Source organism: Tyto alba, unplaced genomic scaffold (assembly GCF_018691265.1).
Source record: "Tyto alba isolate M040663 unplaced genomic scaffold, T.alba_DEE_v4.0 Super-Scaffold_18, whole genome shotgun sequence".
NCBI lineage: Eukaryota > Metazoa > Chordata > Aves > Strigiformes > Tytonidae > Tyto > Tyto alba.
Window position 1 is genome coordinate 9,275,047 of NW_024881280.1, and position 22,457 is coordinate 9,297,503.

Below are 22,457 nucleotides of genomic sequence, written 5' to 3' on the forward strand. Positions count from 1 at the left end.
TATACAAATTAGTATTTCCTGTTCTTTTCCAGTCTTAACTATTTCTTTTCAAAACTTAACTATTGTTAAGTTAGTTTGAACATTTAAAAATTCCATTCTTCCAAGAAAACAGTAAACAAAGTCAAAATATAGATACTTTCACTTTCTCATATTTACCTTGTAGTAGTTCCTCAGGTGGAGAAACTCCCAGCAAATAATGAAAAAATAAAGCAGCACAACGAAGGTAAGGCATGATGCCTTTTTTAACACAATCCCACACAAGCCAGCCTGGAATATCCTGACTAAAGCAACTGTAATACACAAATGAGAAATAGCTCCAGTAATTCACAGTGCAAATCCTTCTAACTTTCACATTTTGCCTATCATTGACAGAATGGCAGCTGTGTAGAAGGAACACTGATGTACCCCAAATTCTGTGAAATGCAGACACCAGCACCCAACTCCCAACTTCCCCTTTGCCTAAGGAATGAATCCTGAGTTTATGTACAACATTTACATTAAGCCTTCAAATTATCATATTTTTCAGAATTATAAAAAAATAAACAACAAATACACAACTGTCCGTCTCTGTGTAACTCAAGATAACTTGATAAACTGTGCAATACAGCATCACACATTGACAAACAATCAACAATTGATCATTACACTTTTGTGTTACTGAAAGCCAGCCATTTTTTTAAATGGTGGAAGTTTTTCATTCAGTTTGTGCTTTTAATGCAATTCTAAAAATGAGAAAAAAAACTCACCAACACACACAAATACTCTTCAGGAACAACAAAACCAACAGAATTAAAAAATTAATACCTCATACTTATTATAGAAGTCACAAGAGTAACACTCAAATTGTTTAAAATCACATTTTTTACAAAAAATACTGGAATGATACTCATCTCAGTAATTATTCTTGTAGTTTGTGTGGTATGAGCATTTAGTCCGTATTTCATAGTAAATTTAAGTTACTTACAGTGTTCCTGTTCTCTAAAAATTTTAAACCTAATTAAATTGTTGACCAGGACCTGCTGAGGAGCAGGAATAAAACTGTATTATAACATCATAGACCACCACAAATTTATTATGCAGATTGTGCTGTTTAAGCACATATAGGTCAGAGTTAGACGAGAACAATAAATACACAGAAATTAAAACACTAAAAGTTTCAGAACTGGATTGCCTAAACTTTGGCATTTAATTCTGTACCTAGGCATCTCGGTATAGTGACTTGATTGTCCAAAATGCACAGCACCTACGATTCTAAGTTAATGCCTCAGAAAAATTAGTCCTATTATTTAAATACCATATTTTCAATATTTAGAAATCCAGACATAAATCTTTTAGACAAGTGGGTAGAATTGTCAATCCTTGAGAAACATAATTTTGCAACTAGTCTTGGTGAAGATAAAACAAAGCAGAATTTTCAGAGCATGCATCCATATTTTCTAGTTTATTTCACACAAAGATACTAAAATAGTAAAGAGTCTGTAGCTATACCTATCAAAAAACTCTGAAAAAATGGGCACTAAGGCTCAAACAAATACCCCTTTTATAATAGAACCATTTCCTTCTTTTTGGCTTCCATCTATAATTGAGAGATCTAAAAAAAAAAAAAAACAACCAACCAAACAAGGCAAAGAAAAAAATAACTACTGTAGTTACTGGTTGTATTTCTCTCCAGAATGGATATAGGTCTTCTTTCATCCTTAGAGTAAGAATTCACTCTGTTGTCCACAGAAGTAGCCATTTTGACCAAAAGTGTTCCTTACACCAGTTTCTTTTTCTTCAGTGTTCAGGAGTATGGGAAGAAGGCACAAGGCATTGTACTAACTCCCCACACAAAATGGATATTTTTTTTCCTGTTTTTTGTGTTGTTCAGGTCAAACCCTGCGGACTGCCATCTTTCTAGGAAAATGCAACACTAACTGAACTGCTACTTACCCACTGGTGTACTGACAAACCTCTCTACAGAAAGACTGTGCAGACCGTGCCTCCTCACTGTTGTCAGATGTTTGAGCAGTAAGGGATTCTGCACACAAAAAGATGAGTCCCACTGTAAATGCACACTTCTCTTTTTTTACATATACTGAGCTCTTTTTTTTTAATTGTATTACAGAAATATTTTCACTTTATTTTGCTTAATTCTTTTCTATTTGCTGTTTTTAAACCTAACAAATGTTCTCCTAAAACCACATGCTATAAAGAAGAATCAGAATTACTGCATCATTGCCCATCCTCGTGTAAAAACTGCTTCCTTCCCTTGAACTTTTGAAGTTCTTGTACTATACAGATTAAGCTACAGGATTTTTTTTTTTTTTTATATTCCCATCATGCTGAAGAAAAAGGAAAGTAGTAGCTAGGAAGCCTGTAGGTTACTGACAGTTTTTAACAGTACTACGAAATACAGAGAAAAGTGAAAATCTCTTCTAGCAGTTTATAGGATTCCGTAGTTTGGTTCTGGGTATTTACTAGGTTGAGGGGTAAAGAGAAGTTTATTTCCCAAATCCCTACTAACTATCACTGTACAGCTCACAGTATTGCTGCTGGGCAGAGCTTTGCTTCTCCTACGAGGCATGAAGAAGGGAAAGTCACCACTGTGGAATGACTGACTTGAGCAAGTACTGATATATCAATAACTATTTTGTTTTCTTAGGCTAAGCACAATAGAAGTGATGTAGTAAAATGCTCTGAAAATGATGCAGTGATACTGATTTTTTAACAGAAAACAGTTATTACTACCTAGTAGTGTCATTTATTATGAGAAAGTTTATACCTGCAAAACACTAATGGTGTTCATCCATTATTTTTAAGAAATTGGTAAAAATAATAATCCAACCCAAATACACCTCTACCTGTTGCTGAAGAGATGACGATTTGTGTTATATGTGCCAGTGTTGTCAGATGGAAGAGGTAGAGGTGGTTATAGGCTGAACTAATTGATGAAGGTTGCAAGTCTACAGCATCCTCCCAGTACAAAGATGGAAAGGATAACACAACTCCCACCTACAGTGAAAGGGAAGGAGCAAATATTAAAGTAACAGAAATTTGGTAATAGCTACATGGGTAATAGAGATTATAATCTCACTATACATTTATATGTAATTTCTGTAGTCAATTTAAATGTGTTCATTTATCTTGCTAGCTTTAGTTCACAATGTGTAGCAAAAACTCATTGGAAAATATTAACCATTTGTGCCCCTCTAGCATGTAGGAAACTCGTATATAGTTCCATTGTAATTGCCAGTTTAGAGATACAGCAAGAAAGCTCGTCCAATTCCTAGAAAGCTTAATTTCTGGGTTTTGATGGAAGACAAAGCACACTGAAAAAAGTGAGAAGCAAGACCAAGGATTAGTTAGACAGGCAACCAGGGCAAAACAGGTTTTATTTTGGCGTGTTTGGTTTTCTGTCGTTTGTTTTTTGTTGTGTGGCTTTGTGGGGTCTTTTTAACAGTAGAAGAACCTGTAACACAGATTTGTATTAAGAACAGAAAGAAGAGGCTAAGAAGAGTAAAGAAGGTAATGAGAGTGAAAGTGAAGGAATGAGAAGGTACAAGAGGCCTACTGAGACAAAGGGAAAGTGAGGGAAACAATCTGAGTGGGTGCGTGTCTCAATTTTTTTTGGAGGTTTGATAGCAATGGAAGTAGTAAAAAGATGACTGAGATTGCAAGCATGAAATTCAATAAGCATAGGACAGCAATGGCTTGAAAGCTAGAAGACAAGGAGAACTAAAACTAAACACTTGTGCATAGCAACCATATGTAATCATTTGCTTGTTTGAGGTGCTCATGTATAATCATTTGACTCATGCAAGTGAACAAATAATGAAGGACTATCGACAGGGTAAAGCACACAGAAATCCATGCTAACAAAAAAAAAAGTATTAATATGAAGAATAAAATGAACTTGCTTACCAAAATGTGGAACATATCTACTTCTAAGAGGGATGGAGTGTCCTCCACTTTAAAGTTTGGTAGAAGAACTACAAAATAAAGATATCCATTATGCATTTGATATGTATTTTCTTCCTTTGGGTTGAACTGCAATATCAGAAGCAGATTTTAGGGCCTCTATCATTTCTGTGTTTTCACCAAAAAACTGTCCAAGTCTCTGAACTAAGAAGTATCAATCTATTTAATTAACTGCTTAATACCTATTTAATTGATTATGACAATGTTTAACTATTTCTACATGGCGAACCAGCTCACAGTTTTAATGACATCTTCAAAATAATGAGATAAAGATCTGTGATTTATTTCTCCAGCCCTAATAAAGTACACACAGTGTTAAGGGTGAAGTCCATAAATGTACTTAGGCACTGCAACACTAGATGCCTCACAACCTACCCCAATTACAAAAGCCTGTACCACACCTAAGAATCCTATCGAACAGAAGGCAAGTCAGAGTAGGATTCACAAAGGCCACCATGATAACCTAAATCAGTAAGAAACATGGAGGATATCTATGTGTCTTAAACTATCTCTCCCCGAGACTAAAATATCTTAAACTAGACTGCAAGCAGCCTTTTGAAAGTACTAAAAACATGAAGTCTCACAATTAAGAGAGAGGAATACCTGTTCTGTGGCTTTATCCACCTGTTTAGCACAAAATTTGAGTAATTTTTAACACTGCCAGAAATAGATTGTTAACCATCTGTAAATATTCCAGATGTGAGTATCTCCAGGCCTAGGTAATCTGGGATAGAGGATTTTGGGGGGATTTCAGTGATACAAGGCTGGGTTAACAGCATTGTTGATTCCTTAAATTCAAGCAATACTCCATGATTTCAGGCAACATTAGAGAAATTGAAGTTAGCACTGTTGTCAGTACTCTAATCTTTGCGTCTATGCTGTATTAATGTGTGTGCCATTTTGCAACAGAAACTTCTGCACACAAAAGATATTAAAGAAAAGGATTATAATACCTCCTAGAAGACGAATCAGATGTTTCTGAATCAGGACCTGTGGTGATGTTGTTCTCTGAGCAGCTGCAAACTGCACTAATGCTTTAAGGCCACTGTGCTAGAGCGCAAGAGAAAATGGTTGGATAAGAAAAAGGAAAGATATAATAGTGAAATAAAGCTCTAAAAACATATCTACTTCTACAAACATAAAACACATTTATAAGTGAATGTAATATAAACTTCCGTGTGTAAGTAGAAAAATTACTCTTCCAAAATGCTCTTTGTTGTCAATTTAAACATTTTGAGAGTTATCCTTCAACAGATAATGATCTTTATGTTGGCAGTTTCAACAGTAAGTTTTTTATATATGTGTGTGTATTTTTTTTATACATATATGTATATATATATAAACTTTTTTGTTTAAAATGTATCTCATATCTTACTCGACCATACCTGTCTATTTTGCAGAGATCCAAATAAAGGCTTGCCCTCTGTTTCCAAGAGGTTTTCTTAAAATTAAACACAGAGAAAATTAAGTTGCTTTGTTCTACAGGAACTAGCATAACATTTCTGTTAGAATACACTTAGTCCAAGATTATTTTATCCTTAGTATATGTAATTCTTTTTAAAGCTCAACTTTGTTTTGATAAGATAAATTTTTCAAGAGAATTCTCTTAAATGGTACTAAATGTTTCCCATATAAATGGCTGTAACAAGCTTTTTAAAAACATTTGGTTTTCAGGTCTTGCTAACTTGGGATTTCAAGGAACACTGTTTCACATGAATGATGATAAGACATTCTATATACTTAGTTGTATTTTCAGTTACCCTTATACAATGCTCAATGTTTACAGGGATGCTATACAGCCATCTTCCCCTCAGATTTGCACTACTCCATTTGACTAGTTTAACAAGAATGTTTTGAAAACCAAACTCCCAAGCTGGAATACAATTCAGCTTTCCTCCCTTAGTTCATTGATTCTGGAGGGATAATAGAGAATAAATAAGCCAATAAAAATATGAAACCAAATTAATTCAATTGAGTAAAAAGGTATGAATTCAAATGTTCTTGTGCTTTAGTCACTCTTCAGACATGAATCAGTACACGTCAATATCTTGGAATTCTTCTTGTCGTTTTTGTTGGGGGTTTTTGGTTTTGTTTTGGTTGGTTGTTTTTTTAAACCACCTCTAGCAGCAAATGAAAGCGTTTTACCTCACTAGTTCCATACATCAGTTTAACATACAACATGTGGAACTGCTGAGGAAACATGGGAAAAATCAGATTTGTATTTTTTTAAGTGTCTGGCTTTAGGCAGTAGAAGCAATTCACATCCCTTTGGTAAATGATGCTTTGAACATCCTCTAGAGACTCCACCAATACAGGTAGCCATGGCTCCTTTTCTAGGCAGCTTGGCTACAGGCCTGTTAAATGGTTTTAATAATGAACCATATGACTAGATTCAAAACTAGCATACTAGAAGCTGTGTAGGCAGTTTTGCTTTACAATTTCATGGAAGCCTGGGCTGTTTGTGAACAAAAAGGAATCCAAGGAAGTGGCACGGTCTAAGATAGGTCAGACAGTTGCAGTGGTCCCTCTGGTTTTATAATCTCAGCCTGGTAAGGCATATGAATTTTCTGCTTCTGACATATGCCTTTGATATCTCATCTGTGGTAACAGTTATTGCATTTACACACTTGATGGCAAAGTCATCCTTGACAGCCACCAAGGTCTTTTTTAAAATATTAAATGAAAACAATCTGCACAGCATTAAGTACATTAATGTTAATAGAACCGAGTGGCTTGCAGTCCTCTCCTCGTCCATTTGAAAACTCTGATAAAATCCAACACAGTTTTCATGACTATTCCTAATTTAACAGGTAACTCACAATTCTCCTAAAATCCTTCTGAACTCTTGATACCCCAGCTTGGTCGAGTCCACTATAGATTTAAGGTAGACTACACTTTTACCTCAACAGCTTCATCAAGAAAAATGGCATACCTGACAAATTATATTTATGGAGATGTACAATTATATCCTCAATTCCTTCAGCATTCATTTCAGACTTACTTCTTGCCTCTCTCCCTGTCTGGAAGCCACTACAGGTTTATCTACAGCTTCATTTTTATTACAAAAACTTCTTTATGTATGTAGTACAGAAGTGAAATGAGACTGACTGTTAACAGGTAATTATCCCCAAAAATGCAATCAGTTTTATGGCAATTATTTTGCCTTCAAAGAGAGATTCATGCCAGAGAATGTTTGGGGGATTTTGTTTGTTCTTTTTTATTTAGTTGGTTTTTACCAGGTATCTCCTTAGCAACTTCAGAATACAAAAGACCATATTACTTCCATAAATTCCATGAGAATTCTTTGAGAATAGAGACAAAGAAATTATGAGAGAGGAAGTACTGTTTCATAGCTGTTTGATATTTAGCTCTGTAGGAGATGCCTCCAGGTCAGTGATCTCTGGCAGCCTGAAGGTATTATTTGAACACAATGTTAGAATTAATAACATGGAACATGATCACTCCCTGCTCTCTCAGATAAAACACATCCACGTTGGCATTCCACACCTTATTTTATAAACTATCATCTAACAAAAACATCCTGTTATTTGTATTGGATTGCAGATTATCATTCTATTATTTATGTATGTAATTATATATAATATGTACATATATTTTATTCTATCACATACTGCTCCTATTTATGTAGAACTATTATTATTTATGCAATCAGATTGTATAAAATTATACAATTAAACAACGATAAGATTTTCAATTCATAAGAAGAATAAACCCAAATTATGCTTTACCTATACACTGGATGGTAAAAGCACATGTGCTCCAGGTCATCATAGGAATCCGGTGATCAGCTTCATTTGGAGCAACTTTTAGTCCAACTCTATAAATGGTGGTGGCAAAGAGAATAAGCATCTCCTTGATACTGCTTGAGTACTTGGCTCTGCAAAAGCAAGCCAAGATAATTTCAGTCTGAATTCTTAATAGTGTTTTTTATTTAGCAGTCAATCAATCACTAACAAAGTCTAAGTTATTTATGAAAGAATTCTTGAATACAAAGGCACTTTGTAGAGAGGAGAAAAAAATTTACTAGTTTCCATTAGTAAACAAGTACCTTGACACAACAGGTTCTACAAATTGAAAGATTAAGAGCTGCCAGGCTGGAAGGAGTCTGTATTTCTGTATATTGTATTATAATCTACATTCAAAAGATGCAAACGTTTAAATCGAAGTAAAATACAATGAAAAAAAAGAAATGCAAGAAAACGAGTGTCATTTTAAGTGTTGGGGTGAAAATACATCCCATCTCATAAAGCACTAAAAATGGAAAGACAGACATTTCAAATGTGTTTTAAACCACATTTTTAGCATTTAAGCTCCTTTCAATTGACATCAGGTTAGTTTATGTAAATGCAGTTACATGCAGAAAAGTGCCTAGGCAAAAATATGCAGCTTTAATGGCTTCTATTTTTTAAAAGTTATACACAGAACTTCTTAACAGCAGCACATGATATTCATATTAATTCTCCGAATCTCTATAGCCAAAACAATTGTACCCTGAAATCTGGGCTTTAGCCAGGCTCCTAAACACCACATTGTTTAAGTGCAAACTATAGAATCTTTCCCACGGAGATCACTTAGCAAGAAAGACTTTGATCAAACTTTCTGATGGCATTTTTACAAACAGGAGATACAGAGAAGTACTTTGCATAACTAAGATGTTAGTCATAAGTACAGTATTTATAGTGTGATCTAAAGAGAAGACAGCTGAGTACACGTGAAAAGTATCTGTTCATTCCATTTTAACAGCTGAGTGCTTTTGCCCACTGGAACCAAAACAGACAACACCGCCCTGTTTCTTTGAGTAACCTATATTGCATTATTGCATCCAAAACCAAGTGAAATCTATCCCTGAAACAGACATATAGCAGGATAACTAAGGCAGATAGACATTAAATAACTTGCCTAGAGGCACAGGAAGTGACCCAAATCACTTGAATTGTGTATTAGAAGATTCCAGGCTCCAAGCTTTGTACCAGGAATGTAAGAACTACCAGACTGGATTTGGCCAAGAGGTCCATCTAGCTCTGTATAGATCTGACATTCAGTGAACGCTTAAGGAAAAGTATAAACAAGCCCATACTCAGACCAAACAAATCATATGCTTTTCCTTCCATACAAATCCTGAAGTATACTCAGGTTATTTTAGGGAGAATTAACATAATGCAGAGAGCACTTCCAGTAACACTTACGAGGACTGAACTCCAAAACTAAGGATGGAATGGAATTCCAAAGCAGAGTTCCCCATTCCCTTGTTGGCAAAAGCTAGAAGATTTTGTTTCTCTCCTTCCAGAAGAAAAAAAAAAAAAAAAAATCCACATTAACAAACAAAGAAGTTGTTACAGTTTTACAGTAGGCTAACAGAAGTGAGATTTCTTTTTATTTTAAACTGGTTTGAAAATATTTGTAAACAGACCTCACCAGCCAGAATGTCTTCTAACCCTTTTTCTTAAGTACCATTTTCTTCTATTCCCAGAAACATAAGGATTAGAAGTAGTGCTTTGCTGGTGAGGAAAAAGAACTTTCCTGCATTATAAGAGTGCAAGGAATATGTTGATTCTCTGTACCACCTGTTTTCTAAACACTCATACATGCTTCTATTTTGGCCCATTTAATTTAATTTTTCTCTTTTTTTAATACATCACAGTCAACACATAAGTGTCATTAACTCTGAGTGTTAGTTGACGGCTACCCTGTCCAAGTGTATGTAATTTTCTTCTACAGGGAAAATGGAAAGAATGTAACAGAAATCAGAAAATTCGTGAGGGCACTATAAAATCAAGAAATCAGCTCAGAAATGGCCATGACTATATCCCCAGCTTTATTTGATACTGTCTGGATTGATAGCAAAATGTATTCTTTATTTAAAGTTTTCTGTTCATATTAGTTAAAACATGTGCTGGCATATTAGATATCCCACAGAATAGCTCCAAAATTAAGATAACAAACCTTTAGCATTTTTCACACTGTAGCCTGATATTCTGACTATGATAATCTCCAGCCACCTAGCCAGGGACAGAATCTGAGCTACTGCCTCTGCATCCTCACTGAAAACAGAAATGGAAAGCAGGTTTTACTGTAACACTCAAAGAATCACCTTATCTTTAAAAACAGAGCACACATTTGGATCAAAACACATTAACTCAGTACATGCACAGTTCTGCTGGCTTTGTAAATTCTGAGCAAACAGTACAAAATGAAGTGTTAGGCTAAACACTAGATCTAGGTACTTTCTCATTTCATGTCACTCCAAAAAACAGCCCATCCAGAAATGCTTTAGAAATAAAATTGACTGTCCAAGGCACTATATTTGGCTGAACAGTCAATAAGGAGATATGCAGTCTTTTATACAGATTAGGAAGGTCAGTCAAAGTTTTTTTCCAAAAATTTGAAAAGCCATCCAGCCCTAAAGTAATTGTTACTTTTTATTTAAATTAAAGGCTATGCAATCTGGTAACTCACCTGTTTATTTTTTGAGCTTGCAATGGAACAACGGGAATCACAGTATTGCACAGGGATTTGCAAAGTGGACAAAGATACTCTCCATTCTCCAAGTCAAATATCTGCTCAACATGCAGACGTTGTCGGAAGTTCAGCTGCATGGCTTCAAAGTACCTACAACATTGAAAAGGAAATTACTAGAAAGTGGAATGGCTCAAATGTGACATGAAAACAGATGTTGAACAAGTAATTAAAAGTGTTACTATCTAGTAAATACCTATCCAAGCCAACAAGCAAGTATTCTCCTTCGATTTATAATTCTTTTCACATACAAGCAAGTGAAATAAAATAAAACCTTTGAGCACACAGATGAGCTCATGCAAAAATGCATGGTATACCACTCATGCAAAAGTGACGGCAACTTTTCCTTGCTTTTAAGATCTTTTTAAATTTCATTAACATTTTTACAGACTAGCAGTCCTTGAATTTTCTTACCAACACAATGAAACATTGTATCTAATATCTCTCATACGCAATTCATTACAGGAAGTTTGAACAGGGATCGTACATATTTTTATTTAATTTTAGGAAAAACTACTGGTAACATTTCATGAATGAATAATCAGCTTTTCATGGCAATGACTGAGGTTCATGACTAGACAATGAAACTACAGCCTTCTTTTAACAGGAAGGGAGGATAAATTATATTACAATATCACCTTGAGCTATTTTAAACTCAAAAGGAAACTAAGGAATAACTATGATCTTTTACAGGTTTCATTATAATTCTGCCCCCTCAGTGGATGCAGCAATCCTTCAAATTCCATTAATGTCTCAGTGGTTTTATTAGGAACAAAAAGATCCAAGATTCTAATCTTCTTGCCCAGATATAAGCGACCAAATTCTGTCCTAATGTTGAGACTGGGTACATAGGATCTTGAAGACAGGTATGAAATTATCTAACTTCTGCACTAAGGTAATAACTGTATTTTCTTTTTTGCTTTAAATCATACACCTTAAGGGAAAAAATAAAATCCCACTTATGTAATAAGAGAAAGCGTGCATGTGGAGGCATCTGTAGAAGTTCTAATATTTAGGAAAGTATTCTATTACAATCAACAAAAGCACATTTACTTTCCCACATTCAAACACCTATGCTTTTGCAAGTAATTCCTCTTCCTCATACATGGCAACCACAAAGGTATTCCATTCATTTGAACTCATACTGTTTTAGGGTATTTTGCAGTATTTTTAGGCTGCACAGATACTCTAGAAAGGTGTGGCAGGCATTGTTTGGAGGAATATTAGTAAGTTAGAATGTCTGTTACGTAATAAATAAAAGACTATACTCAAACCTTCTGTGCCATCCCGTATGAGAAGAGCCTGTTGTCCATTTTAATCCCATTTACCCATACAGCAAGTCATCTTTTCTTAAAAAGAGCAAGGGAACTGAGCTCCAATGTTGTACTACTTAGATCTACGCAGATGTAGATGGATCTGCCAAGAGCAGGTGTATTATACTCAAGGAACATACACTTCTGTATCACTTTAAGTGTGTGCACCTATTTTTTATGTACTCATGTTTTATTGTAAAAAAAACCAAAAAAACTCTAAAAATATATGTATACACACATGGAGAAAAGTAAATGATAAGCACTAGAAGCCAGATTTTTTAAAGTAAAATGGCACAAGTACAAGCAATAAATTTCAAGGGAATTTTTATATCATACAACAATATAAAGTAGCTTGCAATTGCATGACCCAACTCTCTTTATCTGCTGATAATACTTCAGTGGGATTATTTCTATTATTATTTCACACTATCTTGTTTAGACTTGCCAGACCTATGTGGAGTCAAATGCAGAAAGCATTAGCTTTGCTCTCTGTAATCCTACCAATATAACTACATCCAAGATGACTATATTCTGCAAGAGAAGTAACTTGGTCTTTTAATATTTCAGGTTGTATTCTAATCCAACACACTAAGTCTAAATTGTGGGCTTCCCCAAACAACAGAAATCTAGGACAGTTTTTAAGCACCGCATCAATTCTTCCCTCTGATAAGGGAGGCATGGAGGTTGGGGAAGAAATACTGCTATATGCAAACATTCACATTCTAATCTAAATGTCAAATTCTCATCTAAAGACTCACTGGAATAAGTCAGCTTCATCCTTTCGGTACAGACCTGGTGACAGACTTTCAGAGTCAAAGTACTGTTGCTACAGAATGTTCACCTGGTAGATTTATACTGGTTCTCACTGGATTGCTAAAAATAAACCCACTAGATATGGTTTCTTATTCTTGACCAATTTTACCCCATTAGTTTTATTTGCATAAATTAGTAACTCCTTAGAGATTCTTCTTTGTGTCAACAGAAGGCACTAAAAACTTTTGATGGTGATTTTCTTCATCAGATCAAAACTTCTCTTGTGCCATATTAATTTTTAGATGAGTGTAAGTAGTTTTGACTCCTTAATTACATATCCACTTATGTACTGTGTTTTCAGTGTACACTTAGATGTTTTGGAAAACAGATTAATAATAAAAAAAAACAAACATAAAAGGCTGCAAAGACACATCCTTACTTCTGCCAGCAGGCTGCATGCATCACATGACCACAGCTTCCTGTGTGCGTCCCACAAGGTAAGTCAGGGTGCATGAAGAGAGGATCTAGGGTATCTAGAAAGACACAGCAGAAAGACATTATTTGAAGAACAATAACATAACTCCCCATCAGTATGAACAAAAATGAACAACAGTATATACAGAACACAAGCTTTAAGATTTTATTTTCCCACAGTTCACACAGTCACATAAAAATCCCATTTGGTTAGCTTTTCCATTACCAATACTCCAGCGAAGTAATCACAGGACAGAGCCCAGTTAAACTATTGAAGGCTTTTCACTAATTAGGAAGAAAAAGATGACAAAAATTAAAAAGCAATAGTAAATTGGCTAAAGGAAAATAGAAGAGGGTTCTTCAGTACTGGAATAGCTCTGTGGTTGGATTCACTAACACTGAAGTTTGTAATGTATTTGTTATTGTATTTTTAAGTGAAAGAAAATTAAACTACTAAGGACAAGAAAGAATAGGCTTTTCTCCAGCTAATCCCCTATATTTTCAAATCACTGATGAACAGTACTCCTGAACAACAAAGTCAAGCTTATCTTTTACTAATCTTGCATAATTCTTAACAGCAAAAGCATTATGAGAATGTAATGGTGTCTTTGTGCTTCATATGAACTCAAAGCAAGATTCCATTTTCCCCTTAAAGAGATTTAGATAATACTGAACTAAACAACAGCAGTCCTCCAAACCTCATCTGGTGGACTGCTTATTATTTTGAACAGATACACTGATTTTGACAAAATGAAAAAGAAAAAAAACCCACAAAAACCCTAGCACCCAAATTGCATAGAAAATATAATTCTATCTGACAGCAGCTGAAGCTGCTCTAAATCAGACGGAGACTGAAATAAGAAAGTGAACCTTGGTATAACACTAATTTGCCACTGTCTGCAGTTCTGCTGTGGGAACAAGCATTTTTCCAGTTATTTAATTCTTCAAAGCAAAGAGCTCTTACAGGCCGCCTTCTAACTGATGAGCTGCAGAGGACCATGCACTAGAGTGTAAGTGCTATAAATAACATCCAGAAGTGGCTTTAGGAAAAGGAACTTCATTCCCTTTTTTCAATTATTTCAATAGCCCAACATGTCACTGCAGAAAGCTTACAAGTGTATCTGATTACAAGAGCACAGGATTTAATTTGCACTTCAGAGTACCACAGAGCAGAGAAGAAAAAAAAAAAAACGCGCGCAATTAGCACATGACCTAGATAAAAGTTCTATACAGCTGGCTCAAAATTGCCATTATCACTAATTCACTGTTAAAAAGAAAAACGGATCAAACAGGATTCTGTAGGAGTCTGTCCTGGGTCTAAGACTATTCAGTATTTGTTAATGACCCAGAGGAGGAAACATAAAACTTGTTATTAAGTGAAACAAGCTGGTAAAGGTTTGCAAGCATGATAGAGAATAGGGTAATACCCTGGAGAAATAAGGAACAATGCTGAACTTCCCTTTGCTTTAGAATTCTATTCAGTAACGTTTAAGAGTGTACTTCTAAACTAAAGCAGGAATAATGAACTGCACAAACACGGAATTTAAAGTTATTCCCTAGACAGTAGTGTCATTAAAAAGCATCGGACATAAGGTTAATTTTGCTGTATGAGCTGTCCACAAATCAACAATACCCTGTTACAAAATAGAAAAAAACATATTTGAAAATAAGTAGGAATTTAAAGGCAACAAACTAGAAAACATCTTGAGAGCCCTTGCAGACCTCCAATTTTAGTATCTTTCAACACTGCATCCTTATTCCTTACATATTAGCTAGCTTGAATAAGCAGGATTTCAAAAAATTGACTCAGCTTTACAATAAGATATGGGCAGTTACACAGAGAATGTATATTAATTAATAAATATTCAATAGATAACAGCTATTTAAATTTTTATCTGTGTTAAAATAAATATAATTCAATTTACAGGGAAAAATTATCACTTTTAACTTTTAATTATTATTTAATATTATTGTGTGCTTGAATCCAACTAGTAGTTTTATGATGAGATGCATATCCACCTTGGGGTGATTTCACCTAAACAACATTTGCCTAGGCTGTGTATCAAGCAGGACAGAGCCAAAAATTCTAATAAACATCAGAATATATTACCTTACCTTCTCCTTACCCATAAAACCAGTTATCTTGGTCAAAGAATTAGGATGGCTTACTAAGTTCCTTTATTGATAAATCCATTTTTGAAATTTCTTATTGCTTTACTGTCTGTCTGTATTTTTTATATTGCCTTAGAAACTAGTAATAATTACTATCATCCAACATACTTCTGGGCATCCAGGCTGGATGGAATACTAAAACTTTTAGTACTTTCTCATTTCACTTCTGTTTTTTTGGTGGCTTTTTTAGACAAATACTTGTTGGCCCTTCTTAGCCTTCTGAGATGTCAACTACCTTCCATGTATTTTAAAAAATAATTAAAGATTATACTTAAGACAATAAATAGTTCTGATAGTACTTTAAATATTACTGTAGTAATTACCAAGGTGAATACACTGAAATTATCTAGATACTGTTTCAACTTTTCTTATCCTATTCTGGACTGTATTTCTCTCTTGTTAAAATTAACGGCCATCAAGCATCTCATCTTGTATTATCATTAATTTTCTTTTCTAAAAAGAGAACAAAAAAGTGAGTACTTCAGTTTTCTCTTTCCCTTCTATTTATTTTCTTTCTTTCCCTAAAGTAACTGACCAAAATCTTTCTCATGTTTAATCAACTGTTACTTACAAAAAAATTCTGGTTGGCCTTTCTGTTTCCTGCTACCAATATGCTATTATGTAACTTAACATTTGTGTTTGTATTATTCTCTTGTGTTCATTTTTTTTTTTCATTCATCCGATGATATCATATGATACTTCCTTACACTTTTCTATTTTTTTATGTTGCTGTTTTTACTACTTCCCGGACATGAGAAAAAAACAAAACAAAAACCAACAAAAAAACCCAAACCCTCCTGAGTCTGCCATATTGGCCTCTGATAATGTTCATGTACTTCCTCCATATCAGAAAAATTTGATGCTGTACTTGAATAAACAGAAACTGTTAACATCCTTGGATTTTTTTTCCGGAGTGACCACTCCTACCAAATCTCTAAATGTTATAAAATCTTGCGAGATTAAAACTTTTCCTGATTTCCCAGGGACAAATCAAGATCTTCATACACTTCTCATTTTTAAGTTTTAAAGTATAGATTTTAGAACAATTTAATAATTTTCACTTTCTTTTTACTAGGTAGGGTAAGCTGTAGAGCAAATATAAATAAATGCAGAGTTTAATTAGGTTCAAAGGGTATGAGCTCTAAGTACAGAATTGCTCGTACTATAAAAGAAGAAAAATCGCATACCCCCTGAGAGTTCAGGAATTCTGCTCCTCCTCTGAGTTAAGGCAGTTGATTTCTGGACACAGGCAGATAATACCATGGCAGCACTTTCCAACTTTACTTCCTGTTCTTCCTGACAAAGAATACAGGTCAGAACTTCTTTCTCAGCAACAGATGGACCTCGTTTGGGACCCAAAGCAATTCTGGAGTAATCAATTGCCGAAGACATGCTGTAAGACCATAAGTGATACAGATGTAAAATAATCAGATGGCTTTTTCTAAACAAACTCATTCTTCCAGGCACCCAAAAATGTCATAAGCTGCTAACATTTCTGGTTTTACACCAAAGTGCTTTACAGAACTAAATGATGAGCAAACAATGAAGAAACACCTCAATTCTCACTAAAATACAGTATTCTTTAAAAACAGGAAGTAGAAGCCAACTAACATACAATAATACAATGAAATGGATTCAGACAGCAGGAAATTCAGGAAGCTGTATTCAATATAGACTGGATTAAATCTTACAGATACATTAGAACTGTTTCCCATTTTTGAATAAAACATACTGAAAATGAATGCCACTATCTTAATTCAGTGCTTTGTGACACAATAAGCTTCCATGTTTTTTTAAAATATTCCTTGTTCCAGAGTTCAACAATGATTTGTAGAATAGGATTTATTAAGGATCAGAGCACTCAGAAGTGATCTGTACATTTTTTCCCAGTAGCTATCTATTTTCCTGATTAGTTTTGTGCAGCCCCAATTAGACCAAAATTGAGTTGTATTAGGTGTACTATATTGTTGATGCATCTCTAGAACAGAAGCAATCCATACCAACAGAATTATAACCAAGATAAACCAAACCATCTTCAGTATTAAATTAGCTTTTTAAAAAAATAACAGAGATATCAGCAACTTGAGCTACAAGAAGCATATTTTCTTCATTGCAACTTAACATTAAGGTATATTGGCTTGCAAATTCTTTCCAAATTAAATACTTAAATTTTCAGATAAGGTAGACAGTCACCTCCAAAATTAGTGTTGTCATCTCATCAGCTTTCTAACGACATTTTTTCAAATGTTAAGTAGTATAAGTATCCACCATTTAAAGAAATAATTTTCTTATCATTCATCTTATGCTGCTCTACAAAGTGAGTCCACTGTTCTTACAGTAGCACACATATGCTAGTTTACATATAACCCTGTAAGGAAATACAATTTAAAAGTAAATAGAGATATAAATTTGTGACTGAGATGACACAATCTGTCCCCTGAACATACTTTCAAAATTTTTATGTAGCATAATGAACTTATGTAGCAGATGATAAACTCTTCCCACCAGAACACTGGATGTCTGTCTTTTCTTACCTTTCTTCCTCCATAATGGCATCTTCCTTCCCCTGTGCCTCTAGTGTGTTTTCATACAGGAGCTTATGGGTTTCAATGAAATTCCTCTGCAGTGCAGACATCTGGGCCATTATCTTCTGACGGTGTAACCTGGCTGCTTCTGCCTTTCTCTTCCGCTCAGCTTTCTCTTTATCCTGGCTGCTCTGTGTCTTGCAAGAAAAGAGAATAAAGAAATTACAGAGAACATCAAAAAATTAGAATAATCTTTCACCAACTATATGTATTCTAACCACTGACATCAAATTCCCTGACAATATTTTAATGATATAGGGAGAGAAAAAAAAAGTAACTGCTATTTGAAAAAGATAAAACTAAAATCTTAAATGTTGACTAGGTTCATTAACCTAGTCAGAGGAAAGAGATTTTGAGAGGTCCACAAAAGGTCACTAGTACAACCCCTTGCCCAAAGACAGGATCAACAATACCAGATCCGTTTTACTTAGGTGCTTGCCTGTTCTTAAGAAACTTCAGTGAGGTGAATATCACAAGCCTCCTCCAGTGTTTTGTTATTCTCCTCACAAGCAAAACCCCTACTGAGGATTCAGTATCTCCCCGAAAGGAAGTTAAGAAAATGTTATCTTGAACGATTTACGGACAACACAGCAAACAGATTTGTTCCTACATTTTTGTGGCAGTATTTTATACATCTGAGGGTTGTGTTCTACCCTATTGTTCTCTACTGTAGACTGAAAAACTACTGTTGTTCCAGTATTTCCTCATCTATTATGTTTTCAAAAACTATAAACAAAGCGTTTATATGCTTTGGAAATGTAGAATTCAAAAAACACAGGTAGACTTAATTAAAACAGAACCTAATTCCTCTTATTCAATTACTTAGGGCAGAAATTCAACATTATATACATTGCTTCCATTCACAATTTACTTTTTGAGGAAATGAAACAACAACAAATTGCTCCACAAGTAGTGGAACTGTAAGAGTCTCATTTCTTACTGGCTTTTGTATTTTGTTCCCTTACCTTACCAGATATCATATGACACCTTTCTCAAAAAGGAAACACAGCATATGCTGTGGTAAATTTAGAGCTGTGGATGAAACGACTAGCTAAGAGATTATTTGGCAGAAAGCTGGAGCCAAACAGAATGCGTAAGAGCAAACTGGCCTGTCTTTGCACACTAAGGGTAATTGGATTCTTCTTTTCTATTGAACTGCAAATTTAAAAAGCAGACCCCAAGTGACTGCTGTTATCTTTGAAATCTCCATTTCACTGTGTCATTTGACCACTGCCTTCAAAAGTTATTTTGAGGAGAGGAGGTAGAGACTAATACACATATAGAATAATCACCTAAGCCTGATGTCTTTATGCAGTCAAGGCAAAGCAGATTAACCTCTTGGTAGGTCACATAAATTACAAGACATCATTTTAAGTGGATTTGTATTTCTATTGCACAATGACAACATAGTAAAAGAGGCAGTCAAATCATAAAGATAAAAAAAACAGAGAAATTAACAGAATTATTTCTTCACCCCTCTCAGTTATTTCATTTAACTTGGAAGTACAACCAAAACCACTGCTGATAATCCCACGAAATATGCTTAGCAAAAATTTAATGTCTTAAAAATATTTATCTTGGAACTTAAATCCTATTTGTAGGTGATATGTAAGAACTTATTTTTTAAAAAACTATCATTTTACGTAACAATAAATTTAGGAACATTTTCACATTTTGAAAACAGCCATTCAAAATATTAAATACAAGGCTTCCATTGAACAATTTTTTTATTATTACCTCATCACCTTTTGTAGCTTCTGAGCCTGATGTAGCTGCTACTGTTGTCAAACTACATTTTTCTCTCAGTCTTTTCACTGTGTCAAACATCTAGGAATAGAGACTTAGATGTTAAAAACAAAATGCAATTTGGCTCTTATTGCAAACAGGGTTAAAGTTCTTGATAGTTACTTTAATGTTGTTTTCAGATTTTCAGATGGGTGAAACCAACTGCTATACCCTTAAATAACAAGAACATCTAACTGAGACTGTGTGTGTGCTCCTGCAACACTGCTGTGTCTGTATCCTAAACCCGATGAGCACTGCTCAGTATGAAGTAAAATTCTTCCAAATTTTCCAGTCTCCTACCACTAATACTGCTAAGCAGCTAAAGCATCTGTACGTACATCAGAAGAATGGACAGAGACTGCTAGCTTATTTCAAGTACGTGAGATGTGGATCATCCCATGGAAACCGTCACTGAAATTGTGCAAAAACCTATACATCTGGAACAGAAAGCTTTCCAGCCTATGTCCACTTAGTTTAAACTGAGCCTTCAATTTTAATTTACTCCTTTATCCAGATATTTTCACTTCAAGAAGTATCTTGAAGTTTTATTTTACATACCCTATACATACATTAAAATTTAAATACACTTTTTAAAGTACATTTTTCACTTTTGCCCTTAGAATTTTAGAATAGCTTCTCAAAAAAAATGTTTCAAACCTGCCTCCCTAATGTACCAAGATAGTCCAATTTTAGTAGTTGAGGATAGTTTTGGAAGTCTGTTATGGATTCTTGCCCTCTTTTGTAAGAGCACTGTCTCCGATGTTTACCACCTAAACCAACAAGCCCCCAAAGACAAAAAGCCTAAAATGGAACAGGACAGCAGTACTCCTGCTATGCAGAAGCAGCAGCCTCCTACATTACAGAAAGCGTCACAGCTCTAGAAGTTTTTCCCATCTCTTACTGGGTAATGGCAGGGACTCGGATGGAAAAAATCCACAGGTCAGACATACAATGTAGCCATTAGTCAGATACAAGCAGCCTCTAAAATGCTTTCCCAATTAATAAACTTTTACATATCATTTGCTGTTACTCTGCAACAGAAACATGAGGAATAAAGTTTATGTATAAAAATATAATTCCTGGAATGAGTTATCTAAGCAAAAATTCACCCAATGCTTGAAAGCAGCAATAGAAAGTACAATGACTTTTAAGTGTTAACGCAGTATTCAAGCAACGAACTCCTCTGGGGGGGAAAAAAATCTTCCAACAGATTAAGCTTCTCAAGAAGTCACTGCAGCTGTAAACACTGGGTTTTATGTAGGAATCATAACATTTTTCATAAAAGCTTTCTAAATTACTAAAATCATATTATACTTATCTCCCCCTTGAGTACCTGCAGTATCCAACTGACTGTATCCTTCTGTGCCTCTAACTGAGGAACTCTCTTTATTTTTTCCAGAAGCATTAACACATTCACAGCATTCAAGGCTGAGCTTCCCATTCCTATACAAAGGAGAGAAAAATAGAAAAGCATGGGTCATCAGGAAGAAAAAAAAGCCCTCAACATTTTCATGTATCTACAAGCATAGGCATGGGCATGCCTTAAAATATTACTGTTTATGTAACACACATACATGAACACAACCTGTGTAGTTACATTTCTGGTTTTATTACATCTGTTTACTCCAGTTAAATGTAGCATCTTTCCCCCTTGTAGATCAATAATATTTGCTACTTCCAAAAGCAGACAAAAACAGAATTTGTACAGACAAAACCAGAACTGCCTTTTGCGTCAAGGAGAAGCAGTAAAGCTCTTATAGCTCACGTAAGTTTGCTAATGGCTCAGTGTGCACCAGTTTATTTCTATTACGAAAACGATTATAATTACAGTAATTATTTGCCTCTTCAAACCTTGGTAACAGTTCATAATGTTCTAGGCCATTCTCTAACACACACGTGCTATAAAATTGAGATCATCCTCTTTATCTCTTTTGCAGAACTTTCCATTTGAAATTAATTTGCACATTTTTATAAAAATTTTCTTACAAAAATACTAATTATTTTTGCATCCCCTATGTATAAACGGGGCTTTGGTTTTTCTAGTTATGCAAAACTAAACCTGGCAAAAAACTAACAGCTCAACTGTAACTACTTTTAGTGTATTCCTACGTTGACATGAAGCTTCTTCAACATCAACACAGTAAGTGTGATAATACTTCTCCTTGCTCAACAATAAGAAAAAAATTATAAATAAAAAAATGTGAAATGCAAGTGTTTTTCAAACTCAGTGACACCTCTATACACAATGTTTTTAAAAAACTAAAGGCAGTTCAGCAGCGTTATGTACGTATGTATTTATTTCTGTACGAGGTATTTAAAAGATGTGTAGATGTGGTGCTTCGGGACATGGTTTAGTGGTGGACTTGGCAGTGCTAGGTTAGCAGCTGGACTCTGGACTCTACAATCTTAAAGATCTTTTCCAACCTAAATAATTATATGATGTTACTTCACAGTTCTTATCTGTTTCATCTCTCAAGTGACAATTATGCTTGGCTTGATAATGGATTTTTTTAATTTATTCTTACACAGTGAAGCAGAAACTGTAGATAATATGGAAGATTATTTAGAAAATACAGATTCCAACTCCCACTCACTAGGTCTTGAATGTAAAATTAGGAAGTACTCTGTAGGGATTTGGAGAAGTAAACAAAAAGGAAAAAAACCACTTCATGGCCACTAAGTTTTGCTTCTATTATCACTACCATAGTAGAAGACTTTCACTTGCAGATAAATCAATAACTGTACGGCTCAGCAGTACAAAAGAGGGAGACAGTTCACTTAAATTCGCTATCATTTTTGAAGGAGTTCTTAGCTTCCATTTCAATAACGTTCTTCCAAAGGAAGAACCATTTTCAGTTATCTAACACTAGTATTATTT

The 22,457-nt window shown here is 34.7% G+C and overlaps 1 protein-coding gene across 4 annotated transcripts in view; it reads right to left on the minus strand.

The window, feature by feature from the left end:
• UBR1 (ubiquitin protein ligase E3 component n-recognin 1) overlaps window positions 1-22,457 on the minus strand; it is a 78,067-nt gene that overhangs the window by 12,160 nt on the left and 43,450 nt on the right. For 2 of the 4 annotated variants that reach the window (XM_042790787.1, XM_042790786.1), the window contains exons 27-41: window positions 20,913-21,022; window positions 19,532-19,621; window positions 17,744-17,925; window positions 16,397-16,602; window positions 13,003-13,096; window positions 10,438-10,590; window positions 9,925-10,022; window positions 9,168-9,261; window positions 7,710-7,858; window positions 5,346-5,401; window positions 4,914-5,010; window positions 3,904-3,971; window positions 2,844-2,994; window positions 1,933-2,020; window positions 157-290 (exon numbers count right to left, since the gene is read on the minus strand). In XM_042790787.1, coding sequence (XP_042646721.1) covers window positions 157-290; window positions 1,933-2,020; window positions 2,844-2,994; window positions 3,904-3,971; window positions 4,914-5,010; window positions 5,346-5,401; window positions 7,710-7,858; window positions 9,168-9,261; window positions 9,925-10,022; window positions 10,438-10,590; window positions 13,003-13,096; window positions 16,397-16,602; window positions 17,744-17,925; window positions 19,532-19,621; window positions 20,913-21,022 — 1,770 coding nt within the window. Of the gene's footprint in view, window positions 1-156; window positions 291-1,932; window positions 2,021-2,843; window positions 2,995-3,903; window positions 3,972-4,913; window positions 5,011-5,345; window positions 5,402-7,709; window positions 7,859-9,167; window positions 9,262-9,924; window positions 10,023-10,437; window positions 10,591-13,002; window positions 13,097-16,396; window positions 16,603-17,743; window positions 17,932-19,531; window positions 19,622-20,912; window positions 21,023-22,457 lie in introns of all 4 variants that reach the window. The other 2 variants (XM_042790785.1, XM_042790784.1) reach the window with 1 other exon arrangement.